We start from the raw sequence: 25,678 nt of genomic DNA, 5'->3' as shown, positions 1-25,678 counted from the left end.
TCCTTGCCAACACCTTTTTTCCAAAGCTTTGTTAATTGCAAATTTAGCTATGCACCAATGGTCTGAGACTAACACATTAATCCAAGGGAGGAAATCTGCATGAAACAGAGTTTGAGCAACTGGATGTTGGTAACTCTACTCTTGCAAATTTATGCCAAATGTCCTGTGACATAAACAGGTGTAAGGCAGGGAAGCAGCTCTTCAGTATAAATTCTGGCAAATGCAATAAAGGATTGTATATTTTTCATAATTCTAGAAAATCTGAAATTTTTGAAAGAAATAAGCTTTTTTTTTCCTTAATGAGATCACAACTACAATAACATTGCACCTATGTCAGCAAAAATATGAGTGTCCAGTCCAGAGCACACTGTTACACTGTATGTCATTGTCTGAATGTAAATATTGCAAATGTACAAACAAATCAAGAAATGGTGCCTGAGAACACCACTGGGAAAAATAACAGAGGCAGCCATGCACACAGCTACGATAACAGGACAAATTTATGAGCATATGTAGATTTACTCAATTTCTGTTTTAAAAATAGATTTTACCTTTCACTGCAGGTAACTTGCCATTATTTGCTATATCAATTATCATAGTACAGTAGAATGCTATGATTTTTTTGATCCAACAGCAGACAGGAAGCAAAAAATAGTCAAATGTTAAACTTATACTCATGTGAAATTTATTTGCTTGTTTGTTCTTGAAATTTGCACATTTAATTACCTGTGGGAGAGATTATTTCTTGTGGACACTGGATTTTTCAAAGTCAAAATAAGGTGTGAACAGCTATTGATGGAATTACCTGCCAAGAAATGTTATATTCCGATAACGAACCCTGAAATAAATTTAATGAAAGCTTTTATTTTGTAAGCAATCCATCAGCCTCCTTTTAAAACCTGCATCTTAACAAAATTTCTTCCCTTGTAGCCTGTAGTGAACTGTAGTGTTGGAACTGAATTGCAGCAACTGAGATTTCCTGACTCAAGGAATGACTGCTACAAAAGCAGCTAAGATTATTCTACTTGGAACACTATAAAACACAAAGTTGCGTATTTTTGTCTTGGCTGTAATACTATATCATTAAAAAAACTGTATCAGCAACAATTCTGGCCAACAACTGTTCCTCATTCAGTTGCTCTCTTTTAGGCACTTCTACCTAAAAATATCCTGATTTCGAGTTCAGCATTGAGCATTTGTTTCAAAGTGTAAAACAGTCAGACTCATGTCTCTTACAGTGCTATTTCCTCTCTTCTTTTTGTTGCAAATGTATTCTTACATGCTTTTCTTAAAGCAAACGCACAAATGTTTACCAACCACCACCAACCGCTATAATATAAAGCTTACCAGTAACAGTTTGCGTGTACCTGCAAATCAACTTTTAGAGGGGTAAAAGTGCATACAAAATGTGAGTTACTGTGGAATCTCTAGTTAAAATTCATTGTTTACATGAGTGGATAAAGGGCTAGAGAACCATAAGCGGTTAGTATTGGAGCTTCTGATGCACCTGCAGAATTAGATGTGGAATTGAAAACCCAATCTGCTGTAACACACTGCACAAACCATCTACTGAAAAATATCCAGTTATAAAATACCTTATAATGAGAAACATCACACTTGATAGTCAAGTAACAGAAATTGTTAATGTCTGTACTTTTAAGGTGCCTACATATAAATATAGAAACTCAAGTTATGCATCGACTTCTAACTGCATTGGAAGAACAGTAAGGCAGGACTCAAGGGCAGCAGAAAAATCAGTCTGAGTTTCACATACCATATTGGAACATTGGTGATTTCTGCTCTCTGACAAGTGAGCTTAATTCTCTGGCTAACGATTGCCTTCTTGTTTTGATCTAGAATGATCACAGCAAAAACATCACTGCGAAAAAGAAAAAAGGCTTTTGTAACAAAGGGTAGCATACTCTAACATTGGTAGCACACCTGCATTCAGAGTTTTATTTCAACAAACATAATTACTTTAACCTCATATAGTCACTTCCTTTCAGAGAAAAAGGAAATTTATCCTTTTAGGAATAAATGCATTTTGATTGAACCCAGATAATAGTGGATATGCACTGTTTATATAAGAAATACTACTAGTTGACAGATTTTGAGTATGCCTCATGAGGTGGACATCACGAAATGGCATCTAATGTTCTACCTCAAAATGCGAGTTCCCTCAATTTTGTTAAGAGCTTGTGCAGTTTATGATGTCCATTCTTACTTCAAATGCAGTAGGAAAGGAAGCATTAACCTTGTGGAAACGTGAACTGAGTGCAAAAACCTGTTAAATACTGACTTTATCAGGCTGAAACTTCCAGTTGTGCATTAAATAAGTCTTGAAAGAAGGTGTACTTGAAGAGTAGTTTAGACAAGACCAAGAAGCCTGTGATAGCTAATTGGGTATTGGAGGACATTAGAAATTCACACTTAAGAACAAAATTAAGAGGATATACCGTGCCTTCCCTGCAGGGTCTCACGAAGCAAAGCTCTTTGATTAACGTTCGCGTCCATGCAAAGGGCCGTCTAAGCTTAAAACACCAACACCAGTGGGCCAGCACTGGAAAAGAACCACACAGCGAGTTAGGCGGGGCCCAACTCGTTGTCCTCTCCTGGGCCTGCAGCGGCCGCCATACCCGTCACCGACCACCTCCCCCCAGCCCCGCGGCCGCGCCCCGCCTGCCCGCGGAGCCCGTCAGGGCGGGGCTTCCTGCTGTCAGTCTGGGCCTGAACTCCCCAGGGACCGTGAGCGTTCCCAGCTTCCCCGCGGTACCGGCCCAGCGCTCACCCGGGCGGAGGCGGGCCCGGCGCGGCAGCACCGCCCCCAAGCGAGCGGCAGATTTGAAGGAAGAGGCGGGCGGCGCGTGAGCGGTTCCCTGCGGCCATGGTGGAGGGCCCGGGCTGCACGCTCCATGGGGAGAGGCTGCGGGCGCGCGTGCGGCGGGGCCAGGCGGTGCGGAGCGCGCGGGGCAGCGCTCTGGCAGCCGGAGCCTGCGGCGCGGTGAGGGTCCGGGCCGGGCCGGGGGTGAGGGAGAGGAGCCTCCCTTCAGGGGCAGCGCCGGGCCGGGCTGGGACCGCAGAGCTTGAGCCCCCGGGTGTACGCAGTGGTGAACGCTGGGGGAGAGGAGCTAAGTCTGGGAGCAGTCAGGAGTCGGTGGGGGGCGAGAACGCGGGGCCGGAGCACGGAGCAGGGTGGCTGGTGCGGCCGATATGACCGCCCCTCTTGCCCACCGGCTGCGGCAGGGCTCCTGCACCCCGGCTGCCCTCGGCTGGGGGTTCGTCCGTGGGTACCGCCTTTATTCTTATTTTAAATTTAAAATACTCGTGTCATCACCATAACAAATAAGCTGTAGCAGGTCGGTTGTGTAAGGGGATGACTAAGCTGTACAAACAAGGGTTTTTGGAAGTAGTGGGGGAAAGGTTTTAGAATTACCCTTATTCACTTAGGATAAATTTTAAGTATCATTTAGTGTCAGGAAACCTACAATAGAGGGAAAATTATAGTAGCAGTTACTAATTTTAATTTTTCTCATAAGTCTTCACAAGTCTGAATGACATGTGGTGGAGGAGGTACATGTTGGCCTGCAGAGAGGGATGATTTACTTCTATGTCTATGTTTTAAAAAATAATTTTAATTAGACCAACTATTTAAATAAACGTGGCTCCTGCTCTCAGTGCACACAGTATGTAATGTTGGTACACATCTGTCTTGCAGTTAGGGCTCCCATGGCATTGGAGATACTGGCTACAGGATTCAGCAGGGGCTAAGCGGACCTTCTGGGGACCTCAAGGCGCTCCTTGTCATGGGCACCTTCAGAGGCTCAGTATTTGCAGGACTTGCAGAGTCCTGCACTTGGAACAGAACGATGTCCTGCAGAGGCACAGGCCTGGCTGCTGGTCAGGTGGAAAACAGCTCCACAGAAAAAAAAGACCAAAGGTCCTAGACCAGCTGAGTCCAAGTCACTGGCATGCCCCTCCAAGCCAGCCCTGTACTGGGCTGTGCTAATGACAGTGTAGCCAGCAGGCTGAGGACTGATTCTTACCTCTGTTCAGCACATGCAAGGCTCCAGCTGGATTACAATGCCCAGTTTTCAACTCCCCAGGAAAAAGGTAGTAACATGCTAGAGTGAGGCCTTTGGTATGATTAGCTGGCTGAAGCACATGGTGCGCAAGAAGCTGATAGAATTGGGTTTTACTGTTCTCTCCAGCTACCGAAATGGAGGATGCGGAGGAGACAGGGCCAGACTCTTGTCAGAGGTGCACAGTGGGGCTAGAGACTGCAGATGCAAGTGACTATAGGAGAATTTCAGATTAAGTTGTGGTGGAAAAAAATTCCTAATACAAGCTTTGGAACAAGGGGCCAACAGAGAAGCATCTATTCCTAGAGCCACTCTGAAGTTGACTGGACAATGCCCAAGACTGCCTCACCGAAGACAGTCCTGCTTTGAGCCAGTGCTTGGCGAGATAATCTGTAGTTGTCCCTTATACTTTCAGTGGAGCTTCATGTGCTATGCAAGAAAAGATCATTGTTTCCATCTCACAATTATCTTCTTCTTGTCCTCTCATAGTGTCCCACCTACTGTTCAACATCATCTGAGAATAGACGTTAAACTAGTAGGAAGAAAGAAATATCTCTGTGGGCTCAGTGGAAGCTTTTCTGTAACATGTATTGCCCCATGTGAAACACTGAAAGCATATTAGCATGGGTAGAAACTCCAGCAGGAGGCATTTGGAGAAGGATGTAGGTCTGCAAATGGCAGAACTGATGCTGAGAAGTATTTAGTATTTGAACTATACCTGTTTAATTTACATCAGCCTCAAACTCTTACTGTAAATTCATTACTTGAAGGAAAAGGCATAAAATTCCCTGATAGAAAGATGTATTGTTTCAATTCAGAAGAGAATGAGCTGAGTTGGAATAGTATTAGCAATAGTGACTCTCTGCTTCCTAGGTTCTCATTCTCATGGGCTTTTGTAGAGCTGCTTAAGGAGAAAAGATCTAATGTTGTTCAAGTTGGAAAAATCAGCTAGTTGCTGAATGTGTGCTGATGCTAGAATCAAAGCAGTATAAATTCTATTTTAATCTCTGTGTGTATACTCATTTTTAGACTGCTGCAAGTGAGGAGAGAACCTCTGGTCATGATTTTCTTGTTGGACATGTTTACAGGGGTGTGGAGACATTGGGAAAGGAACTTTTTATGTATTTTGGTCAGAAAGCTTTGAGGTAAGAGGAGAGAAAAAGACTTTCAGTGCGTTCAGACTGTATGTGTTAATGGGTCATCTTATTCTTGCTAATGTCAGTTTCAGAGATTTGAAAGTTAGTGTTATGGAGAAACTTATCTGCAGTCTTCTCTCTGCAATGCTGGAAATACTGGATATAGCCACTTACATTTTCAGATAATGTACTGCTTTATTGTTATCTAAGATTCCATGTAACGGTGTCTGAAAAGGACAGTTAGTCCCTGAAATGCATCGTTTCAAGCAGGAAATTGCATTTTCTAAGGACAAAACTCAGAGAAGTGCATGAAGTTACAGTTAGTTAATGTCTTCTGCTACAAACTGTACTTGCAAGTCCTTTTAACTTTCCTTTAGGCTTAAATTCTGTACTTAACTTTTATCAGAGCAATTGAATCATTAATAAACTCATGTGGAAAAGAAAAAAAACAAACCCAAACCCCAAACCCAACTTAGTATTCAGTATGTATATGTATATGCTTGCTTTCTTGCTTGCTTTCTTTCAACAATCTCCTTGGTTTGGAACTGTGTTTTGAAATTTGGAAGGTGAATGGTTTTGGTAACATAAGTGTACCTTAACTTTCTAGTGAAGCTATCTCCATAAATGTTAAAACTGCCAAGTCATTGTTTGTTCATGCTTTGCAGAGCTCACTACGAGTTTGTTAGCATGTTTGGGATTTTGTCATATGCTTCAACCCCTTGGACATCTTGTACTAGCCAGCAGGGTTGTACTTGAAATCAACTAGATTACTTTTTCTACTTCAATATGTTTCTGTAATGCAAAGTCAACTAAAAATAAATCTTACCAAATGCACAGTATAATGGATTATGAAAAAAAATCCCCTCTCATTCTTTATGATAATTAGTACAGAATACATAAGCAGACCCTTATATTTAAAAGGTAAGACTTCCATTTAAGGCTTTTCTTTTACCCTTCTACTTGCAACATAATTCTAATCTTTCTAAATCTGTTAAATCTTTTTGTAGCTACAAAATAATCCTTGTTTTCTCATATACAATGTATGTCTTATGGGTTTTTAGGACTTGGGTGTACCAGGTGAATTTGTAATAAATAAAATGCATGAGGCCATAGTCAAACTTGTCCTTTGCTCAAATATACTAGCTCCTAGTATATATATCATAAGATGCAAGACCTCTTAAAGCATTAGTGATCTGTAAAAAGAATGCTTGAAAGAGTCTGTTCGACTCCTTTGCCATCTGTGCATTTTTCAGTTTCTTTCTTTTATTAATTTTTAATTGACCTGCAGGTTTTGCCTTGGTTGTAGGCAAAGAAAGCAGAAAACAACATATGGCAGATGTTAATTACTTTGTTTATGGTATTATTGGAAGTAGCTTTGATATGATAAAAGTGTTGGCAATATGGGAACTGAAATCTTTCCTTTCATACCGGGTAACTTCTGCCTGATTTAACAGAAAATTTTCTGGTAGAGTAGCCTCATTTCCTTCAGCCTCCTTGGGGACTTAAGAACCTGTGTTGGAAGACCAGCAAGTCAAGCAGAAAAAATTCTGAGTGTGATACACCAGAAAAGTGTGTTACTTAATGATCAGTTTTGGCTTCTGTTTAGTGAATTTTGAAGACCACTGGAAAACTGCTATGTTTTGGAGTAGTTTTGACTTGGGGAGGTTTTTCTCTGGGAATCGAGCATTATGTAAGCAAGTAGTTTGTTGCTGTGTTCCTCTTAATGACTAGAATAAATGTACATACATACTGACTTGGTTAGGTAAGAATAGTTTATTACTTCAAAACATACACTAGTGTAATGCTTGGAAACATTGTTAAAATAAAATACCTGTAAGAACTCTCTTTTCTCTCCAAGGATTCACTTCGGTATGAACGGTTCCATGTGCATTAATCCCAATGGAAGCAAAAACAGAAATGCAGCACTACCAGTTTTGGAGATACAGCTTACAGAGGATACTGTTTGTTTTTTCGAGGTGACAGTAGAGTATAGGTAAAGCAAAAACTAACCAAATTAAACACAGTTTGGTTTATTTTTACAACGTTCTTTTAAGAACATAGTGAAAAATCACACTCAAAATTAAGTGCTCGGATACCACCATAGACACAAAGAAACAAAGCTTTCTAAATATTGGTATGGTAATTTAATTTTGCTACTTTTGTATCAGAGTTTACATACAGCTAAAGTAGTTCTATGCAATAGCATCAAGACTGCAAATGGAAGTTGGATACAATTCCGTTCTTAGATCTGAATGCTGAACCCCATTGCTCCTTTAATTTCCATGCAAGTCTCAATTCCTTAACAAGAACAAGCACCTTTGTTAATTACTGGTTTCAGATTTTATGCTTCAAGGGTGTGTGTTTATGTTTGCTTTCTTTTTGGAAGCAAATTGATATAATTGTTCTAATTTACATTAAGTGCACGTTTTTGACCATCAGCGTTATGCTTCTCACTGCTAATAAAAATAATAGCAAGCTTGATTTTAAAGCATTTAAGGCTCTTTGGAGAAAAGCAGCATGTAAATTCAAGTAACATATATATGCATATTTAATGTTACAAAACAAAAGCTTGTGTAAGCCTGAGACTTCTAGTACTGTATTATTTTCAAGCAACTATATGTAACCTAGTAAAGTCAAGGTTTAAGAAGCTATTATCTTTTATTGACTTATTGGAGCTATTGGACCATGTAACCATACAGTCAGTTATGTTTGATGGTCCAGATGCATGGTCTTTCCATGTTGGAAGTAGTTTTAAAATAAGGATCTGGCAATTATTTTTCAAACTAATATGAACAAAATGAGAGTGCGTTCTTGTATGTTGAATCAGATGCATGTTCCTTACATGTATCACTTACCTGTTTCTGGGAGGGGTGGTTAATGTAATTTCTGTGCCTCTTCCTGTCACTGGTATTTGCAAGGTTTCTGCTACCTGCATATAATGTTCTATTATTATTACTTTCATGTATTGTTTTTAAAATCATACTGCTATGTTAGCATATAATTAAAATAAAAATAAATCTTCATGTATTATTCTCTTCCAGAAATGCAGCTGAGAGTGAGAGGAAAGTGAGAATGATGGAAAGCTTAGATGTCTGTTCTCCAAAATTTAGTTTCCTAAGAGCAGAAAGTGAGATTAAGCAGCACAAAACCCTCATGTTGTGTGATGTGTTACTGGATCAAGCAGTATTACCTGGAGTGGGAAATATAATAAAAAATGAAGCACTGTTTGACAGTGGTCTTCATCCAGCTGTTCAGGTGGGTGAAATGTCACAAGATTGGTTTTAACGACACCAAAGTATTAAGAATGTACTTACATATTTATATAACATTTTGTCATCTTCTTACCTTGGTTTTATCATATATCATTTCTCAAGTTATTCTAAGACACTAAATTAATGTTTTAACATTATAACTGGAGACGTTTGTAATAGCATTTCTTGGAAACTGTTGCTGCTACTCCTGCTTCACAGAGTGGACATATTTTGCAGGGCTAAGCCTTCTCTCTTACATCTTGAAACCTCTCCTTAGCAGGGAATTAATTTAACTTTAAAATCCTGACTTTGTCTGGCATCCTGTTGTGCTACCATTAAATCGTCAGCCTATAAATAAAGTGAAAAGTGCTTAGGTTTTCTTTGTTCAGTTGCTAGCCAAAATAGTTTATGTGGTAGAGCTGATTATTTTTGCTGCTGTTTCTTCCACTTCCTGTCTTGCTAGCTGGCATCATTTACTTTTCTACCATTGTTCAACATTCTTTCTTGGTTAAGATCCTTAAGCATGGGTCTCCAAAGTTTGTTTGAAAAGAAGCCCAATGTTTACAAAACAGATTGACATTACATAAAATGTAAAGAAAAGCTGGTGAAGATAGTAACTGAAAAGCTTTATATACATAATATTTTGAAAGCTTTTCATAGGATCAGTCAGGATTTTAATTGTATCTGCAATGTGAACTGGCAAAGGAAAGAAAAATGTGATTTCTTAACAAAAATTGGGTTGATATATCTCTCTAATTGTGATGCCTTTGGCTCAAATATTTTTCCTGAAGATCTCTTGCAGAAAAGAGCCTCTGATGATAGATAGCTTGTATCATAATCCATGAGTAAATTAAGAGGCAACTAAGAGTGGTTAACTTCACATGATTCCTGTGATCAGGAACTCTTAGGTCAGTACAGAGGAAGACAGCTGAAACTTTTACCTAATGTTTTGTGTCACAAAACGTGACGTAAAGTACATTGCTTGGTATTTACACAGTAAGTTTCTATAGTATAGAATGTGAAAACATACATTTTTACTGAGATGATATATATCAATGTGAAGTCAAAGAATTACCACAACAGGAGGCAACACAGTTCCACATCAGCTGAAGGTGTTCAAGGTGCCCCTGCATTATAGGTCTTCTGCTGTTGTCCCTTGGCGTTGTAATATTCTAAAAATAATTTTTGTCTTACTTACAGGTTTGCCAACTGACAGATGAGCATATACGTCACTTAGTGAAAATGACACGTGATTTTACCCTGCTTTTTTATAAGGTATTGGCACATGTTTATGAGAAACCTCCAAAACTTGACTCCAGCACATTAGCTGTATGTGATCATCTAGTTAAAACAGTCAAAAGATGCATCAGGACAAGTGTTCTCATGAACAGGAATGTTGGTTTGTGTGCTCTATATTAATTGTGAATTGTCAAATGATGGAAAGGTGGGGGAGTCCAGACTGTAAGAATGTGCATAGCTTGGCCCAGTTGCAGCAGAAGAGTTTGACAGATGCTGCCTAAGGGCCAGTTCAGTTTCACTATGCATGTGCTGTAATGCTGCTCTGAACATGTCAGACTTGCTGTAGGTTAAGCACACACTTACTTGTAAGAGAACATAAAAGTCACTCTTCAAACTGGGAACTAAAGTCTGCCCCAGGGAAGTATGGAGGTAATTCATGTAGCTTCCTTTATGAAACTTGCAATAGCAAGTATATTTATTTGAGTGAACAGATTATAACTTCCAACAACTTTTTCTTCTTTTCCTCCTAACTGAAGCAATGTTTTTGGTTGCTAAAGTGAAATAAATTCCAGCTTCTCCCTACTGCCACAACTTCAGTAGGATTTAATTTCTTCCATCCTGGTTGCTCTTTAGCTTTCCAAAATAGCAGAGAGAATTTGACAGAATTCTTGTATGTTTTTCTTCTTTAAGCTGCATGCAGAGAAATGAAAAGGAGCAGTGAAATTCTCATCTGTTTATCTTGGTATTCATGAAAGGCAAGGAGCTAGTGCTGCTAAACATTTTTTTTTTTTGGTAGGCTAGGAGGAGAGCACCTGACTTACCTAATACCATCTTTCAATCATAAAGGCTAAAAACATAATTCTTTTAATAGTCTGCGTAAATGCCTGCTTTCCCCAACCTACTGAAGAGTAGTTTAGTCTGTTGGCTAGGCAAATCTTTTCATTCTCCAGGCTTCACTGAAGTCTGACAGTAAAGAGATAACATCCAGTTCTGCAACAGCTATTGTACTAGGAAATTTAAATGTGTCACAGTCTTTTAGACTGACAGTAAACAAACACATTAAACTTTCTGTAGCTCACATTAGCCATTTTCAAAACTTTTATAACCTATACTTAGCAAGTATTCACCAGTCAAGTGCTTAAAAAGGACAGTCACTCTCCCCCAAGTCTCTTTAAGATAAAACCAGTGGAAATAGGTAAATACAAGGGGTAGTGCATGATCATTTTTTATAGACTGTTACAGAATGTTTGTATAATCCTACTATATTGTTTGTAGTAACACCTTACAGATGCAAAGATGAGGAATCTTGTTTGTGTGAAAAACTGTTGCTTTTGTTTGTTTTTCAAATAACTGGATGGGAGAAAACTGCTAATAAGAAACTAGCTGTAAACCTTGTGAGAAATCTTGGGGAGAAAGCAAACTGCTTGTGAATATTAATGTAACTATACATTAGTAATTCCTTCTGATTGAATTACTACATTGTACCAGTGAAAGTATTCTCAGTCAGTGAGGCTTATTCAAGAGCACAGCAGAAGCAAATACGCTGTGCTCAAAGACCCCTGTATCTGGGGAGAACTCAAGGGTCATCATGCATCATGGAGCTAGAGCTATTGAGCCCTGCCAGAGCTGGGCTGGTATTGCTGGGCCAGCTGTAGTATTGTTTGAACTGCAATTGTAGTGCAGAAACTCGTGTGGCTCTGCAGAGTTGGCTGCAACTCAACTGGGCTTTTCTTATTTGTTTTTGGTTTTATTGTTGTTTCTCTGCCAGTTTTAGCTGAGGTATGTCTATGCTGATGCCATGTGAGCTGTCTCATGAAATGTACCTGCTTGTCAGCCCTCTGGAGGCTCTCTAGGTCACTGTGCCCTTTGGGCTTGTACTATACTTAATTTAATAGGACTTTCTTCCAGGATCTAGGGAGCTTACCATAGTGCCAAGTGGCTGTTCATGAGGCAGCTTGTCTGGCATAGCCAGGGCTAAGATTGAAGCTGAGCAGCCTTACTGGGTGCTACCCAACTCCTGCAGAAATACTGCAGAAACGCAGTACTCCTGCATTGTGCGGCTCTTTAGGTTTTGAGAAGGCTGATCAACCCACATTGTAGCATCAGGTCTGAGCTGGCTCTGTGGTGCGGTTTTGGCTCTTTTTGGGGTAAGGGAAGGTGGTGTTGGTTTTGTGGCTTATGTTTGGTTTAATTTTGTTTTGGATGCTGCATTGACTAGAGCTTATCAGCTCATTAAGAACACTCCTGCAGGTGCCGGGTCAAAGATGTCTAAATCAAACAAGCTGGTCCAGCTGAACTCAAGGAGTTCCTAGCATGTATTCCATGTGGAGAATTCCAGTCAATGTTACACCTGATTTAAAGTACATTCTTTTCATAAAAGAATATGAAATACAGATGATAGCTCTTGTGAATGTGCCTTAAGTATATTTATGTAGTCATTGAACTGTCAGTTTACTTGGATTTGGTTTTGGCTTGTTTTATTTTAGCTTCAGTTGAAGTGTAGAAGGACTGATATCAAATTTATATTTGATCTCTAACTTGAGTTTTAAACATATTCTGGTTTAGTGCTGCAAAACTGGGTGTCCACTCTACAAACACTACAAGGTATACAAGCGCCCAACCTGTGCTCAGTGCAATGGGAAGATCTCCGTGTGCCGTTTAGGAGAGAACAACAGGATGACTTACTTCTGCTCTCAGTGCCAAAAGGCAGATCCTGAGTGTGTCAATTTAAGGTATGCTGGTAACTTTGTAACACTTTTAAGCATCAAAGTGCTTAAGCACCTTGAAGAGCTGTTAAGTAACAGTACATCACTTCTCAAATAGAATAGATACTTGTGCATTTTATATCTGCTATCCTTGACTTTGTGAAAGAAAAATGTTTTGGCCATTGGCATTTAGAAATGGTTAAAAGCTTCAATTCTTTCATACTTTTCTTTCAAAGTCCCCATATGTTATGAAATGGTTGTTACTTGAATGTAGGAATGATAAAACAATTCAGAGTACTCATAATTACTCACTGCTGCTGGAAAAACTGCCCCTTTTCTTGGCGTTATCAACATAATAGGCTTGGATGCTTATGCACAACTGAGTTGAATGGCATAAGGTGGGATTTTTTTGTCTCTATTTCTTTTCATAGGATATCCCCTTCAGTACTGGAATATCTAGATGATCATGCATCTGTGGAATTTTGTTCTGGCCGAGGATAACTAAAACTTTAGTAAATTCAGAGCACAGCAAAGATCGTAAGGCTTAGGACTTTTTTGGTGGTTGTTTTTTTTTCTTCTTCCTTATTGTATTTGGAAAGCTTTTACTACAGGTGTGCCACAGGGATGCCTTCAGTTCCACATAAATTGTGGAAGCAGTGGATTTCCTTCTTTTATTTTAGGAGCACACAAAATGCATTTGATATCACAAAGGGTCAGAGGGTAAAAGTTCCAAAAGCACCTTATTTGCACTCTTATACCCAAGTTATTCTTGAAAATTTTCATTTGAGGTTTCAGAATCTTGCCTTTTTACACTGAGCTTTGTCAATCTAATAAAAGCCACTGCTTTGCTTTGCAAGTAGTGTGCGTGTGTATGTGTGTGTGTGTATATATATTTTAGATAAGATTTACAGAACATACAAATCCCTCTCCCACCTCCAACCTACTTTGAAGATTCAGATGGCTGAAGGGATTTTGGTTAAAGCTTAAAAATTGCCTTTGAGTAGAAAATTCCAGCTTGGAAGATAAATATTTCACATGCTGATAACCCCAACCTGCTGTATTTTCAGAATGCAATAATGAGCAATGTTTTGCAGAAGGGTGGGAAGACAGCAGTGTTCCGTTGCGTCAGAAAACTAGAAAATGATGCAAGTTAAAAAAAAGATCTCTTTCTCTCTGTTCTAGAACAAGTAGTGGTTTGGGTTTTTGTTGTTTGTGGTGGTGGTGTTTCTTTGGGGTTTTTTTAACAAATAGTTAAACAGTGGTATATTTCACTGAAAAACTTAACAATGGTAGCTATAAAGTGAAAAGGTTGTTTCTTGTGCTGTCCTCATCCTAATGGTCAGCTCTTTGTGTTCTACTGCTCCGTTTTCTGTTGTGCAGTAACTGTTACCAAATAAAAGTACATGTAGCTTAAGCAGTTTATCTACCATTTCAAGCTTTTAACCTTTGAAGACTGAAAGGAACCTGTGTGATCAAACTGACTTGCTACAGATCATAAACTGTAGAATTTAACCCAGTGGTTCTTGGATCAAATCAAGTAGCTTATGATTTTGCTCAATTGAAAAAAAAAAAATGAAGAAAATACCCGTTATAAGCTTATACCTCATCAAATCCAAATGTACCTTGAATCTTAAAAACACCACCCTCATATTTCATGTTCCAAAATGGGGACAAGGGTGGCAGGATGACACTGTGGTCAGAGTGGAAGGACGACATGGAATTAAACTTCAAAACATGACATGCTAAACGTATTCAGTCTAGTAACGCATTGTTGGTAGCTGAATAAACATCTGATCTAATAATGTAAAAATACCCATTTTTCACACTTCCACTTCAGCTGTTTTGTTATCTAGCCACAGTATTTTGGTGAATGATACTGTAATGTCTGCTTTAGCCTCTTGACAGCACAGGATCTCTGGTATGTCAGCAGTTCTCATTACCCTCCTTAGTTTTCCTGTTATGGGAGATGTGTGGTAGGTAGTGGATATCCCTCCCATTATCTTAGACATGTAGGCTGTTAAGGAGACTGATAATTACAGAATAAGTGATAGGTCTAAGGAGTGTCACAGCAATTCCAAAGTACGGCATTTGCATTATGAACTTAAGCGCTTAAATTCTTACAATTAAAAAGAAGCCTCCCAAAAGCGCATAATTCCATGAAAACTTATCAACCATAGTATGGAAAAGCTTACATATATCTTCCTGAACAGGTAAGTTCAAGTTATATTTACTGTGCTAACAATGTTTGGATATACTATGACAAAATGCAGTGACTGTAAAATAGTAACTATGATTCTATATCAGTGTATTGCCATAGGAAGTGTTATAATTTACAGAAAAATACATAAAATTAAATCTATAGAAGTGTCTGGAGTACAGATTTGGCTTACTAGTCACAGCTAGGACATTCCTGAACTCCTCCTGATCAGGAGAAAAAACCCCACAAAACCACCACTAACAACAAAAAAGAAGATACTTCATTCTGAGCAGACTCCTAAAAGGTTAAAAGTCTTTCTAGCAAATGGTGACATACAAGAAAGACTTTCTAGACTTTCTAACTTTTAAGGTTTTAAGTTCTGTTGGCTGTTACAATAACAAAGTGGTCTAATGGGTACCATTTAAATGAGAGCAAAACTATTTGTTTGCTAGGTTGTGTGACTTTCTGTAGTTTAGCTTCTGAACAGTTCTTTATCCAGTAATGCATTTGTTCATGAGCGTTCTATACAAGAGATGAGAGAAAAGTACTGAAACAGTCTCCCTTTCTAGCCAGGTTTCTTGCTGCAATACCTGAAAACGGTGGGGAGTTTGAGAAGCTCGGGCATTGTGCTGGAGAGTACATCAGTTAATGATTAACTTTCTGTCCATTTTCATTTGACACTGTCCTGCACGACATCATCCTTGTCTCTAAATTGGAGAGGCATGGATTTGATGGATGGACCCACCCACTGGATAGTGAATTGGCTGGATGGCTGTACACACAAAGCTGCAGTCAACGGCTCAATGTCCACATGGAGACCAGTGATGAGTGGTGTCCCTCAGGGATCAGTGTTGGGACTGACCTTGTTCAACATCTTTGTCAGCGACATGGACAGTGGGATTGAATGCACCCTCAGCAAGTTTGCCAACGACACCAAGCTGTGTGGTTCAGTTGATATGCTGGAGGGAAGGGATGCCATCCAGAGGGACCTTGACACGCTTGTGAGGTGGGCCAATGCCAACCTTATGAGGTTCAACCAAGCCAAGTGCAAGGTCCTGCACCTGGGTCGGGGCAATCCCAGAGACAGCTAAAGGTTGGGCGGAGAAGAGATTCAAACCAGCCCTGTGGAGAAGGACTTGGGGGTGTTGGTTGATGAGAAACTGAACATGAACCGGCTTCAGTGTGCGCTCGCACCCAGAAAGCCATCCGTATCCTGGGCTGCATCAAAAGAAGCGTGACCAGCAGGTTGAAGGAGGTGATCCTGCCCCTCTACTCTGCTCTTGTGAGATTTCACTCGGAGTACTGTGTGCAGTTCTGGTGTCCTCAACATAAGATGGAAATGGAGCTCTTAGAGCAAGTCCGGAGGAGGGCCGTGAGGATGATCAGGGGGCTGAAGCACCTCCCGTATGAAGACAGGCTGAGAGAGTTGGGGCTGTTCAGCCTGGAGAAGAGAAGGCTGTGTGGAGACCTCATAGCAGCCTTCCAGTGTCAGAAGGGGGCCTACAAGGCTGCCAGAGAGGGATTCTTCACCAGGGACTGTAGCAACAGAACAAGGAGTAATGGGTTTAAACTTAAACATGGGAGATTTAGGTTAGATATAAGTAAGTTCTTTACTGTGAGGGTGGTCAGGCACTGGAATAGGTTGCCCAGAGAAGTGCATCCATCCCTGGCAGTGTTCAAGGCCAGGTTAGACAGAGTCTCGGGTGACATGGTCTAATGTGAGGTGTCCCTGTCCATGGCAGGGGGTTGGAACTAGATGATCTTAAGGTCCTTTCCAACCCAAACCCTTCTATGAATCTATGGTTTAAATATTTGTATTACTAATGCAGCATCGGGAAAGATTTGCCCTTGACGTAATGAAAAAAAAATAAAATCGAACTCTAACCATGACATACTGTCCGAGCTATGACAGGCAGGGATAACACCGTGTATTACTTGTTCTCCAGCCCTGTGCCTCCCTGCACGTAGTGGTATAAGACAATTTGTAGAAGAAATGTCAGAAAGACTAACACCATTCTTTTGTTTTACAGCAAACTGCCAACTAGAAATAGCCTAATTGGCTGGGCATATGGCAGAGGGTCATGTTCTAATGAAGATGTAGCTCGGAAATCTGAAGAGGAATGGACGTGCATGCGCTGTACCCTAATAAACAAGCCTTCTGCTGAAATTTGTGATGCCTGTTTGACTTCAAGGCCTGAAGGTATTGAAAGGTTGTGTGGAATCTGTACTGCGAAAGGGGGGAGGATTTGGTTTTGATGCAGTTTTTAGAACTGTGGAAGTGTCTTATTATGAATCCTATTAATGTAATTAAATTTAGCTAACTTAAATTCAGATTTTGGGGAAATCTTACACAGACAATCATGGAAACTGTCTTGTCTTAAAGCCTAAAAGAGCTTGTCTTCCTACTTTCTGTTTGGGTGGGATTCTACAGACAAGCCTCTGCACTGACCCCTTGTTTTTACAGGGGCAAAGAGTGAGACAAAACTCCATTCTCTCAACTCTACTTAAATTCATTAGAAGATTGCAGCATATTGCAGAGAAATCTCCAGGGGCAGAAAAGCAATTATCATTGTCATGTGAACAAAAGCAGTATATTTTGGTACCCTTTCCAGAAGGATATCAGGTTTCTCAGGAGCTAGGTTTTTCCTCCAAGTTCAGAGTAAGGATGATTTGGGACTTCTTACCTAAATTTGTTGTTTGTCTCTTGCTGGAGCTTTTAATGTTGCTATCTAGATCTGGTGGGCAGAAACAGCTATGAATGAGACCTAGAAAGGGGTGGGAAGATGGGATGAGTAACATGCTGACTTCTCTCCAGACTTCTGTATAGAAATTTTGGATATTAAGACGGGATGAGTGAGGCTATGGACAGACTTTCCACTGAGACCTGTTTTCTGTGTGAAGAGGAGCTTTGTATTCTGTTGCACTTTCTGCAGAAAAAAGTGAGGGAGGGATTTAGAGGAAGTTATCTGCATCAAGACTGTTGCTCCAAAACATTTTGAATTGCTACATACATTCCAAGAAACAAAGCCTAGAAGTGTGCATGTGTGTGGCTTTTAGGGATAAAGCTAATTCTATAACAATTCCATACCTAAACTTTTCTACCTGAAAAACTAATACTTATTTCACATTTAGTGGATTATTCGATAAATGGCTGAAACCTGCATATTACAATTCTTAACAGTTCTTAATTTTTCTATCTCTGGTGCTACAAAACTGAAAGAAAAGATATTTGTAAACAATATACAGGCATTTTGTATCTGAGAAGAATTAGTGGGTTTATGTGGGCTTCAGGACCTCTTGTTAAAAATTTACTCAATTAAATTGTATGACTGAAAGTATATATGCTGAAATCAGAATTAAAAGTCACATTGATCTTTAATTGAGCCATACTTTCCAAAGTGCCTCCAAATTCCCAGCTGCTGAAGAAGTGACTTTATGGTACTAATTTTGGTTCTTAGAAGTTCTAATGTTTTTTTTAAATTATTACTTCATTCTAGTTATTCATTTTATGAATAGAGTGTGTGAAACTCTTATCTTACACTAGCTAAAGTCCATTTCTTTAGGCCAGGAATCAACAAAAGTATGTCTCCATGCCTTACCGGATGGTTGTTGCCAGCAGAGGCTAATCTTGCATAATTCTCCTGCAAAATCAGTGCCAGAAACCTGAAAGTTTTAATCTGTCCACGGACTCAGATTTACCAACTAACATTTATCCTGGAATTAATAGTGTCAGCTGGACCTTAAAATACATAATGGCATGTGTACAAATGCTGTATTTTAAGCTTTGTAACAAAATCCTGTTTGTTCTCTGGTACTTCTAAGTTTCATTTGTGTAGCTGTGTACCAATACTGCAGAGAGGCCTGGAATTTGAAGATGTATTAGACTTGGTGGAATACTGTTATGAAATTTCTTTTTTAAGGAAGTAACTTATTTTTGAATCATAGGAGAGGTATTTGAGATTGTTTTTTAACATAGTTTTGTTTGCCTCTCTCTTTTCACACTTCAAGATTCCTTGCCTTCTTACTTTGTTGATTTTTTTTTGTCTGTTTTTTCTAAATTAACTACTATCAGCAGAAAAGGCTGAATTTTTGAGGACAGAATACTTGGTATGTAAAGTTAGCTACTGGCCTTAGAGCCAAAATAATTCAGTTTCTAGACAGAAATAACTGTTTACCACTACACCTCAATTCCTTGCTCCTTTGCTAAGCATGAGGCCAAGCTCCCATTCTTTCTTAAGCAAATCTGAATGCACTGGAACCAGTATGTTTCACTGTGCAGCAGTGGCAAAATGGAAGGAGCCTGGAAACAAGTAGTGTTGAAAGTGAACAGTAGGGATTCCTATTTTGTTTCTGAGTGAGAATGCCTTTGAAGAGAGTGTGCCCTCGTGTATGCCTTATCTACCCATTTTTCTTCTGCTTCATTCCCTCTTCCTTGTATGGACGGAAGATGTAGGAGTGAGACGCTCGCTGGAGATGGTAGAAAAGAAAGGACTCTGTTCTTGAACGCTATGGTTTCAGAGCTACTTTACAAGATTGCACATAGGGACCCCATAAAAGTTTATCTTTTCACCCTTTTCTCTGGAAAGATTACCTGCAGGCTCCTTATTTATTGAAGTAGGATTAATAAATTCTGACCACTCTTTTGGAATGATTGTTGCCCACTAGACGGGTCTCTGATTCTGTGAAGAAACATACTGTTGTTCACATCAGAAAATAAATGAAAAGTAAATGTCTGAACTGCTTGCTTCTAAAGCCTCTTACAGTAAGGGATCAGTAAGTTTGGATGTGTACAATGTTTGGAAAGGGTGTGAGCCCTGAAAGCACTAGAAAACCCAACAAATTAATCCTTTTTGTTCCTTTTTGTGTCAACAGTAAAACAATGCTTTAGATAATGTATTGCTGCTGGGAGATACCATACCCTGCCATCTCCTAGTACTGGGGTTATAAAAGGTTATTTTGGAAAATTTAAATATTTTAATACCCGTATTTAGGTAAAATTTAACTTTGTATGGTTAATTCTTCAATAGCTTTACTATTCACATCTGGTCTTATTTGAACAACATTAATATTATCTTGAAACACATGCTGTATTTGACTCCAAAAGTGCATGAGCTTTTTTTATTGTAAGAAATTTGGTACTATATCCAATCTGTGACAGGTTTTGACATCTTTCAAGATGGTATGGCAAATTTACTCTTTCACTCTCTGTATGATGACTTATGACTACAGATCAGAAATAGGATGTATCACTCTACATAGATGAATTATAACCAATAATTTATTTTCCCTTAGTTCCAAAGACAGAGAATGTTGAAGATTCTGCAGCCTTTAACATAAACTTAGTGAAGTACCCTTGTAATGACTTCAGAAAACCCAGCACAGAAATAAAGATCAATAGGAAAGCTGCATTTGGAACTACAACTCTTGTCTTAACAGATCTTGGTAACAAAGCTGATCTGAGAAATGATACCCAAATGTCCAATGGACACTCTCAGTGTGTTGCTCCAAAAAGCAATTGTAGACACATACAAAACAATGTCTACCAGTCATGGGGGAGCACAGACAAGGATAGCTCAACACATGAAACTGCTATGGCTTTGTCCTCCTGTCAGCAACCTCCCTCTTTCAAACACGTACAGAAGAAACAGAAAACTGATCATATACCCTCAGTTCTCCACTATAATAGAGCAATCAGGTATGTATTCTAAAATGCAAACAAGTCTTTTTATAATCCCAAAGATCAACTTTATCCCTGAAGATTAATGGAATACTATGCTGTTGGGTTCAGACACTGTTGGTTGTGGATTTCTGCCAGAGGTAACTTATTCTTGGGAAACTAAAATTACACTCAGATTTCAAAAGCACTGAATGACCTAGGCTGTCATTAGAAAAGTCCTGATTTTGTCATCTGGCCAGTACTGCTCTTAACTAAAGAGCTGTTCATAGTTCAGCTATTCCTATGGGATAGGACAGTATATCTCTAATAGGTCAAGTTCTTCCTAAAGAGTTGTCTGATCTTAGCACTGTAGTTGCTATCTGCTTAGAGAGATCATTGAAATCGTTGTGAAAGATGACAAAAGGAAGGTAGCTGAATGAATATATTCCAATTAAAGTTATGCGTCAACTAGCAGTTCTCAAAATTCTTCCCATGATATGAAACTCTGTTCAGGTACCTTAATGAACCTCCCGTCACTATTTTCTCTTAACTTTCCTTCCCTTCCTATCTGTAACTACTTCAATGCTCTACTCATCCTGACTTTATTTACACAATCCTATTCAGACACATCCATTGCCTAGTTAAGAGAAGTGTGAGAACCTATTAGGGTTGTCAAGGAAAAGCTGGGCAGACATACACAACAGCAATGGGATTGCAAGATAGATATCACTTAGTGGTACATTATGCAGGGTGAATGTCAAATATTAACGATATGCTACAAACTTCTTGGTGATGTGTCTGTTCTGAAATACAGAAATTATTCCTTACATTGTTGAAGCACCAGTTTTGAAACAGGATGTCAGTGGCTAGGCAGGTTAGGCTGTGTGAATGTACTTTCTACTTGCTGTCTCAGTAGACCACTACAGAGAACTGAGGAGGTGGGCAGCATAACTGAGAATACAGAGGAGTGCAAAAAAGAAACAAGACAGTATCAATCATGGTAACAGGTAGTTAGAGCAAGTAATCAACTTAAACACTAAAAGAAAACCCAAACCAAAAACCCTCAAACCAACCAACCAAAAACAAACAGAAAACCAAAACCAAACACTTGTAACAAAACCCAACAAAAAATCTTGGGTTGGTTATTTTTTTGTTTTTGTTTTTTTTTTTTTTTTTTTTTTTTTTTTTTTTTTTTTCAATGAGGCATTGGAAGAAAACTATTGCTGTCTGCAGGACTGCAATCTGCCAGACATAAAAGAACATGAAATTCCTAAGCTGATAACAAGAATGAATTATTTATCCCTCTCACCCCCCAGGCCTTTCTGTTATATACACACATTGGAAAGATACATTTCAGACTATTAATCTTTTTCATGTTACTGTTTTTAAGCAAAGCCTTGTTTATTGCATTCAGATAATCTCTGACTATCTCAATCATGAGGAAGAAGGAAAGGAACTTTATCCCATTCAAAGAACACTGTTCCACCCCCTCAGGTGGATTACTTCTTGTCTGAATGTGATCAGGAGCATTACTAACATTTTAGTAAAAAGGGTGGGAGTCTTTTCTGGGAAGCATACAAATACCTGGAGTAATTACTTGGTCTTTTTCCCCACTGACAGCAGGATACTCTTTTAGAATATGTCAGAATTTGGGTTGGTCAGTATAACAGCTGTAGTAATATTTATTTTGTTTTGTATATTAGAGTACTTTAAAATGATTCAAAACATGGGCTAATGGTGGGGAAAACTGGTGTAATACCTGCAAGAAAAGTACACAGTCTTGTCTGTTCACTACTAGCAATCATTCAGCTTTAAAGGAGCAATAGGGTGCATTAGAAAAGTAAGTTTTCTGGCTGTCATTGTGTGCAAAAGAACCCTGAGTGAGCTATTGTAATGGTAAGAGAAGAGTCTTTGGCTGGTAATACCTTTAACGTTACACAGTGTCATTTTGTAACCTATCATTACAGCACACCTCAAGTTAATCTGACCGATGATATTTGTATATTAAGTGCAGGCCATCCTCGCTGCAGCAAGCACAGCCGGCTCTGCAGCCTCAGAGTTGTGAGAAAGGATGGAGAAAACAAGGGCAGGCAGTTTTATACCTGTCCTCTACCCAGGGAAACTCGGTGTGACTACTTTCAGGTATGTTTAAGACTTCAGGGCCTGTTTTCTCATAAGCACTTGTTCTGTAGCCTTCTTGCCCCAGTGATCTGTAATTGTGGACAGATACAATCCATTTAAAGTTTGAGTTAATTTTAAATACTTTTGCACACTGAGTTGAAGGTGAAAGCATAATAGTAGCTATAAACTTACAGTTTTAGTTACTTTTACTGCTGAGAAGGGACCTGCTTGTCCAAATGTTCTTTATCTGCTTCCAAGTGGTGTAAAATAGATGCATAACAGAAATGTCAGCTTGAAGGGACTTATACAACTTGTTCAGATCATCCTCTTGCTTGAAGGAGGACTATGGCAAACCCTAGATCTAGAAATCAGCCACATTTCTGTCTGGCCAAAATCTTGACAATATCCAAGGATGAAGATTCTGTAATCTGCCTGGGCAACTGCTCCCACTGCTGCACTAATACCTAACCCGACCTTCCTAGCTGCAAATGGTGGCCATTGCTCCTTGCCGTGAATGTATGTAACCGAGAAGAGTTTGACTCAGTCACCTACCACCAGATGAACTCCAGACAGTAATGACTATTGTGCCTTTATTTGAAGAAAACTGTGTGTTGGCATCAATTAAGGTTAAACCAGTTAGTGTGTGCAGTTGCAGCTAATGTTAAAAGAAAAACCTAAAATCAGTGATCACAAAAGAGATAAAACTACTTTAACTACTAGGAAGAGTTTCCTCTAGGGCCTCTCCCTGTAGATCTGCTTCTATTGCTAATTTTAAAACAAGGAATTCATAGCCATCACATACGCCAAAACTGTGCCTAAACCTGTTTCTTTTGGCAGTGGGCTGATCTGGATTTTCCATTTTGTAACCATGGCAAACGATCTGTTATGAAGACTGTCTTGAAGATTGGTCCCAATAATGGAAAGAACTTCTTTGCGTGCCCTCTTGGGAAGGAAAAACAGTGCGGCTTTTTCCAGTGGGCAGAAAATAGGCCAGGTATGCAGCTTATTCCTTGATGTCAATGTTATAGTTAGCTGCTCCTCAGGATGTCTTAAGTACGTACAACTTGCCTAGTCATTTTTCCATTTGCTGCTTAATTAGTATAAGAGCTTCAACATAAAGAACTGCAGGTCTGGAAAGAGTAATTTTACATAATCCTGTAAAAATTAAACACTGCTTGTGTGCTGCATACTATTTTGCAGTAATCATCTAGCTTGCAATATATTGTGACATACTGTTATATTTCTAATTAAAAATGGAACTGTTTTCTTTTTTCATGTACATGTCATTGAAGTTTGTCAGCACTGTGTACTTTGAAGCATTTGTGATTTGTAGAATCAATAACTTTAATCTAAATTAGTATTTTAAAGTGGCAGATTTTTCGTAAGTGTAAGCATAATAAAATAATAAAAGTTAATAAAAATACACTTGTTTTAATACCCCTTCATGCTTTATTTACTCAGAGCCTAAAATGAAACAGCAATGGACTGTTCACTTCAAATGTTACCATAGTTGAATATGTGACCTTGCTTAGATTTGGAAAACAAAGATGAAAACTGCCCTAAAATTAATAACATGACTCCGCAGCTTTCTTAATTACATATTTTAAATCCAGGTCTTAACAATTTATTCTAGTTGCTACTTTTTTTTTTCCCAAACCAGCTGTAATGCACAATAAAATTATACCTCTTGGTAAATATCTCAGAATTAATTGTGTCATTTCTGAGAGGTAACTGCCTTTTTTTTTATTTATTTTGAGGGGAAGGACTACTTAATTTTCCTGAGAAACTTGTGGAAGTTCAGTCCAATTTAAATCTTCCATGCCATAGTGCAAGTGAAACCGATTTCTTGTCCTAACCAACACAAATTCAGAGGCTTTTTTCTTCCTCTTTTCAGTAGCCTTTGATACCTCTGAAATCTTTTAAAACATTCCTCATGTGAAGGAAATCTTTTCTAATCAGATTGTAGAAACCATAATCCTTATGTTGCTCAATGGCCTCTTTGCAAAGACTATATATATCTTTCATGAAGCCTATTATTTATAGTGGTGTACAGAACTCCACCTGAGAACAAAACAAGCTACTTCACATTGTGAAGACTGCCTTTCCATTGCCATCTTTTTATATGATGCTTCTTGTTACAATGCTGTGTCACTGCTAGCTTGTGCTTATACACCTAAATCTTTAAAACTCCTATCTAACCAGTTCCTCACTTGTATTTGTACAACTGATTACTGTGATAGTGTTTGATTATTTTTAAATTGTACATGCTTGCACAGGGAAAAATCTTCAGTAGTTCAGCTAAACATGCGAAATAAACCAGAAGTTTTATCAGCCATTTTTGATCACTTGCCAGCCCCAGATGTTAGGATCTCACTGAAGCTGGAAGTTAAGTAACTTTTTCAAACTTTGACGCTTCAAAAATTAACAGTTGGGCTGCTATGTCTTTTTTTATCTTAATAGCCAGACAAGACATGAATATCCATTAATGTATAGCACATACAAGTTTTAAAGGATTAACTGCTTTTATTAGATACTGCCATCACTTTCCTTTTTCTGTTCTTACATTTCTATAACAGTTGGTATGGTTTTTAAAATGAAGTGCATAAGCAATATAAAAGTTAACTGGGACGGTGGAGCAGTGATATATAAAGTGCATTTACCCTCTGAGGATGCCAAATCTGAATTCTTGATTGAAATGAGCAGTATATCCTGCTTAAACTAAGGAAAAGTGTTTAAAATAAAATAATTGGTAAATTTAATAAGTCATTTTTCCCAAAGTTTGTATACATTAAAAGCATAAGAAATAACCTACATTAAAATCAAAACTACTATTACAATAGCAGAAGCTTCACCTCAAATAGAAGTTGTGTTTTAAAAAATGACTTTCTGTATTGCCCCTTTTCTGCTACTTTCAGCCTAGCTACAAATATTAGCATGCAATAACTTGTATTTGTTATCTCAATTGTAATGTCATGGGCTAGCGTAGGCTCTATCCAGTTGAAGAAACGAGAGCTGGCAGCAGATTTACCTGCTGTGAGCTGGCAGCTCACTATTTACCAGTGAGGTTGCAAATTAAAGATTTTTGTAGTCTCTGTGCATGAAGTTACAATAATATAGGTTAAGAATTCTAAACATCTGTGTGTCTCTAAAGATATTTCAGAATGGTTGTATCACTGAAGGATATCAACATTCTGCAAAAAGGCTTGTTTAAGGAAATGGATACTTAGCTTATAAACTCAGGCAAGACACGTCATCTAGCAGATAAAATGTAAAATGCTTTAGAGGAATTCTGAA

At 38.8% G+C, this 25,678-nt stretch overlaps 1 protein-coding gene across 5 annotated transcripts; it reads left to right on the top strand.

The window, feature by feature from the left end:
• Window positions 1-2,734: 2,734 nt before the first annotated feature.
• NEIL3 (nei like DNA glycosylase 3) lies at window positions 2,735-23,819 on the top strand. 5 transcript variants are annotated; one of them, XR_003992312.1, is made up of 11 exons: window positions 2,735-3,001; window positions 5,109-5,224; window positions 7,074-7,208; window positions 8,257-8,470; window positions 9,667-9,741; window positions 12,271-12,437; window positions 16,638-16,807; window positions 19,900-20,302; window positions 22,231-22,405; window positions 22,723-22,900; window positions 23,222-23,308. XR_003992312.1 is itself a non-coding variant. In XM_030492639.1 (10 exons), exons 1-10 carry the CDS (start codon window positions 2,885-2,887, stop codon window positions 23,396-23,398), a joined length of 1,707 nt encoding a protein of 568 aa, XP_030348499.1. In that variant the 5' UTR covers window positions 2,735-2,884; the 3' UTR covers window positions 23,399-23,819. The 5 variants fall into 5 exon arrangements, 4 of the variants coding, with proteins under 4 accessions (XP_030348499.1, XP_030348498.1, XP_030348500.1 ...); XM_030492639.1 differs by lacking the exon at window positions 22,723-22,900 and having other exon boundaries at window positions 22,273-22,405; window positions 23,222-23,819; XM_030492638.1 differs by lacking the exon at window positions 22,723-22,900 and having other exon boundaries at window positions 23,222-23,819.
• The last annotated feature ends 1,859 nt before the right edge of the window (window positions 23,820-25,678 follow it).

The sequence above is a fragment of the Strigops habroptila genome, chromosome 7 (genome assembly GCF_004027225.2).
Source record: "Strigops habroptila isolate Jane chromosome 7, bStrHab1.2.pri, whole genome shotgun sequence".
NCBI lineage: Eukaryota > Metazoa > Chordata > Aves > Psittaciformes > Psittacidae > Strigops > Strigops habroptila.
Note: the sequence above shows the minus strand (reverse complement) of the source record. Positions and strands in the feature narration are given on the sequence as shown.

What these genes read in the sequence shown, in the direction of transcription:
- NEIL3 (XM_030492638.1), top strand. Translation starts at nt 2,885, where the DNA reads ATGGTGGAGGGCCCGGGCTGCACGCTCCATGGGGAGAGGCTGCGGGCG. An exon ending in CACTATAATAGAGCAATCAG is followed by an intron (nt 20,303 to 22,230) that starts GTATGTATTCTA and finishes CTATCATTACAG; the next exon opens with CACACCTCAAGTTAATCTGA. An exon ending in CTCGGTGTGACTACTTTCAG is followed by an intron (nt 22,406 to 23,221) that starts GTATGTTTAAGA and finishes TTCTTTTGGCAG; the next exon opens with TGGGCTGATCTGGATTTTCC.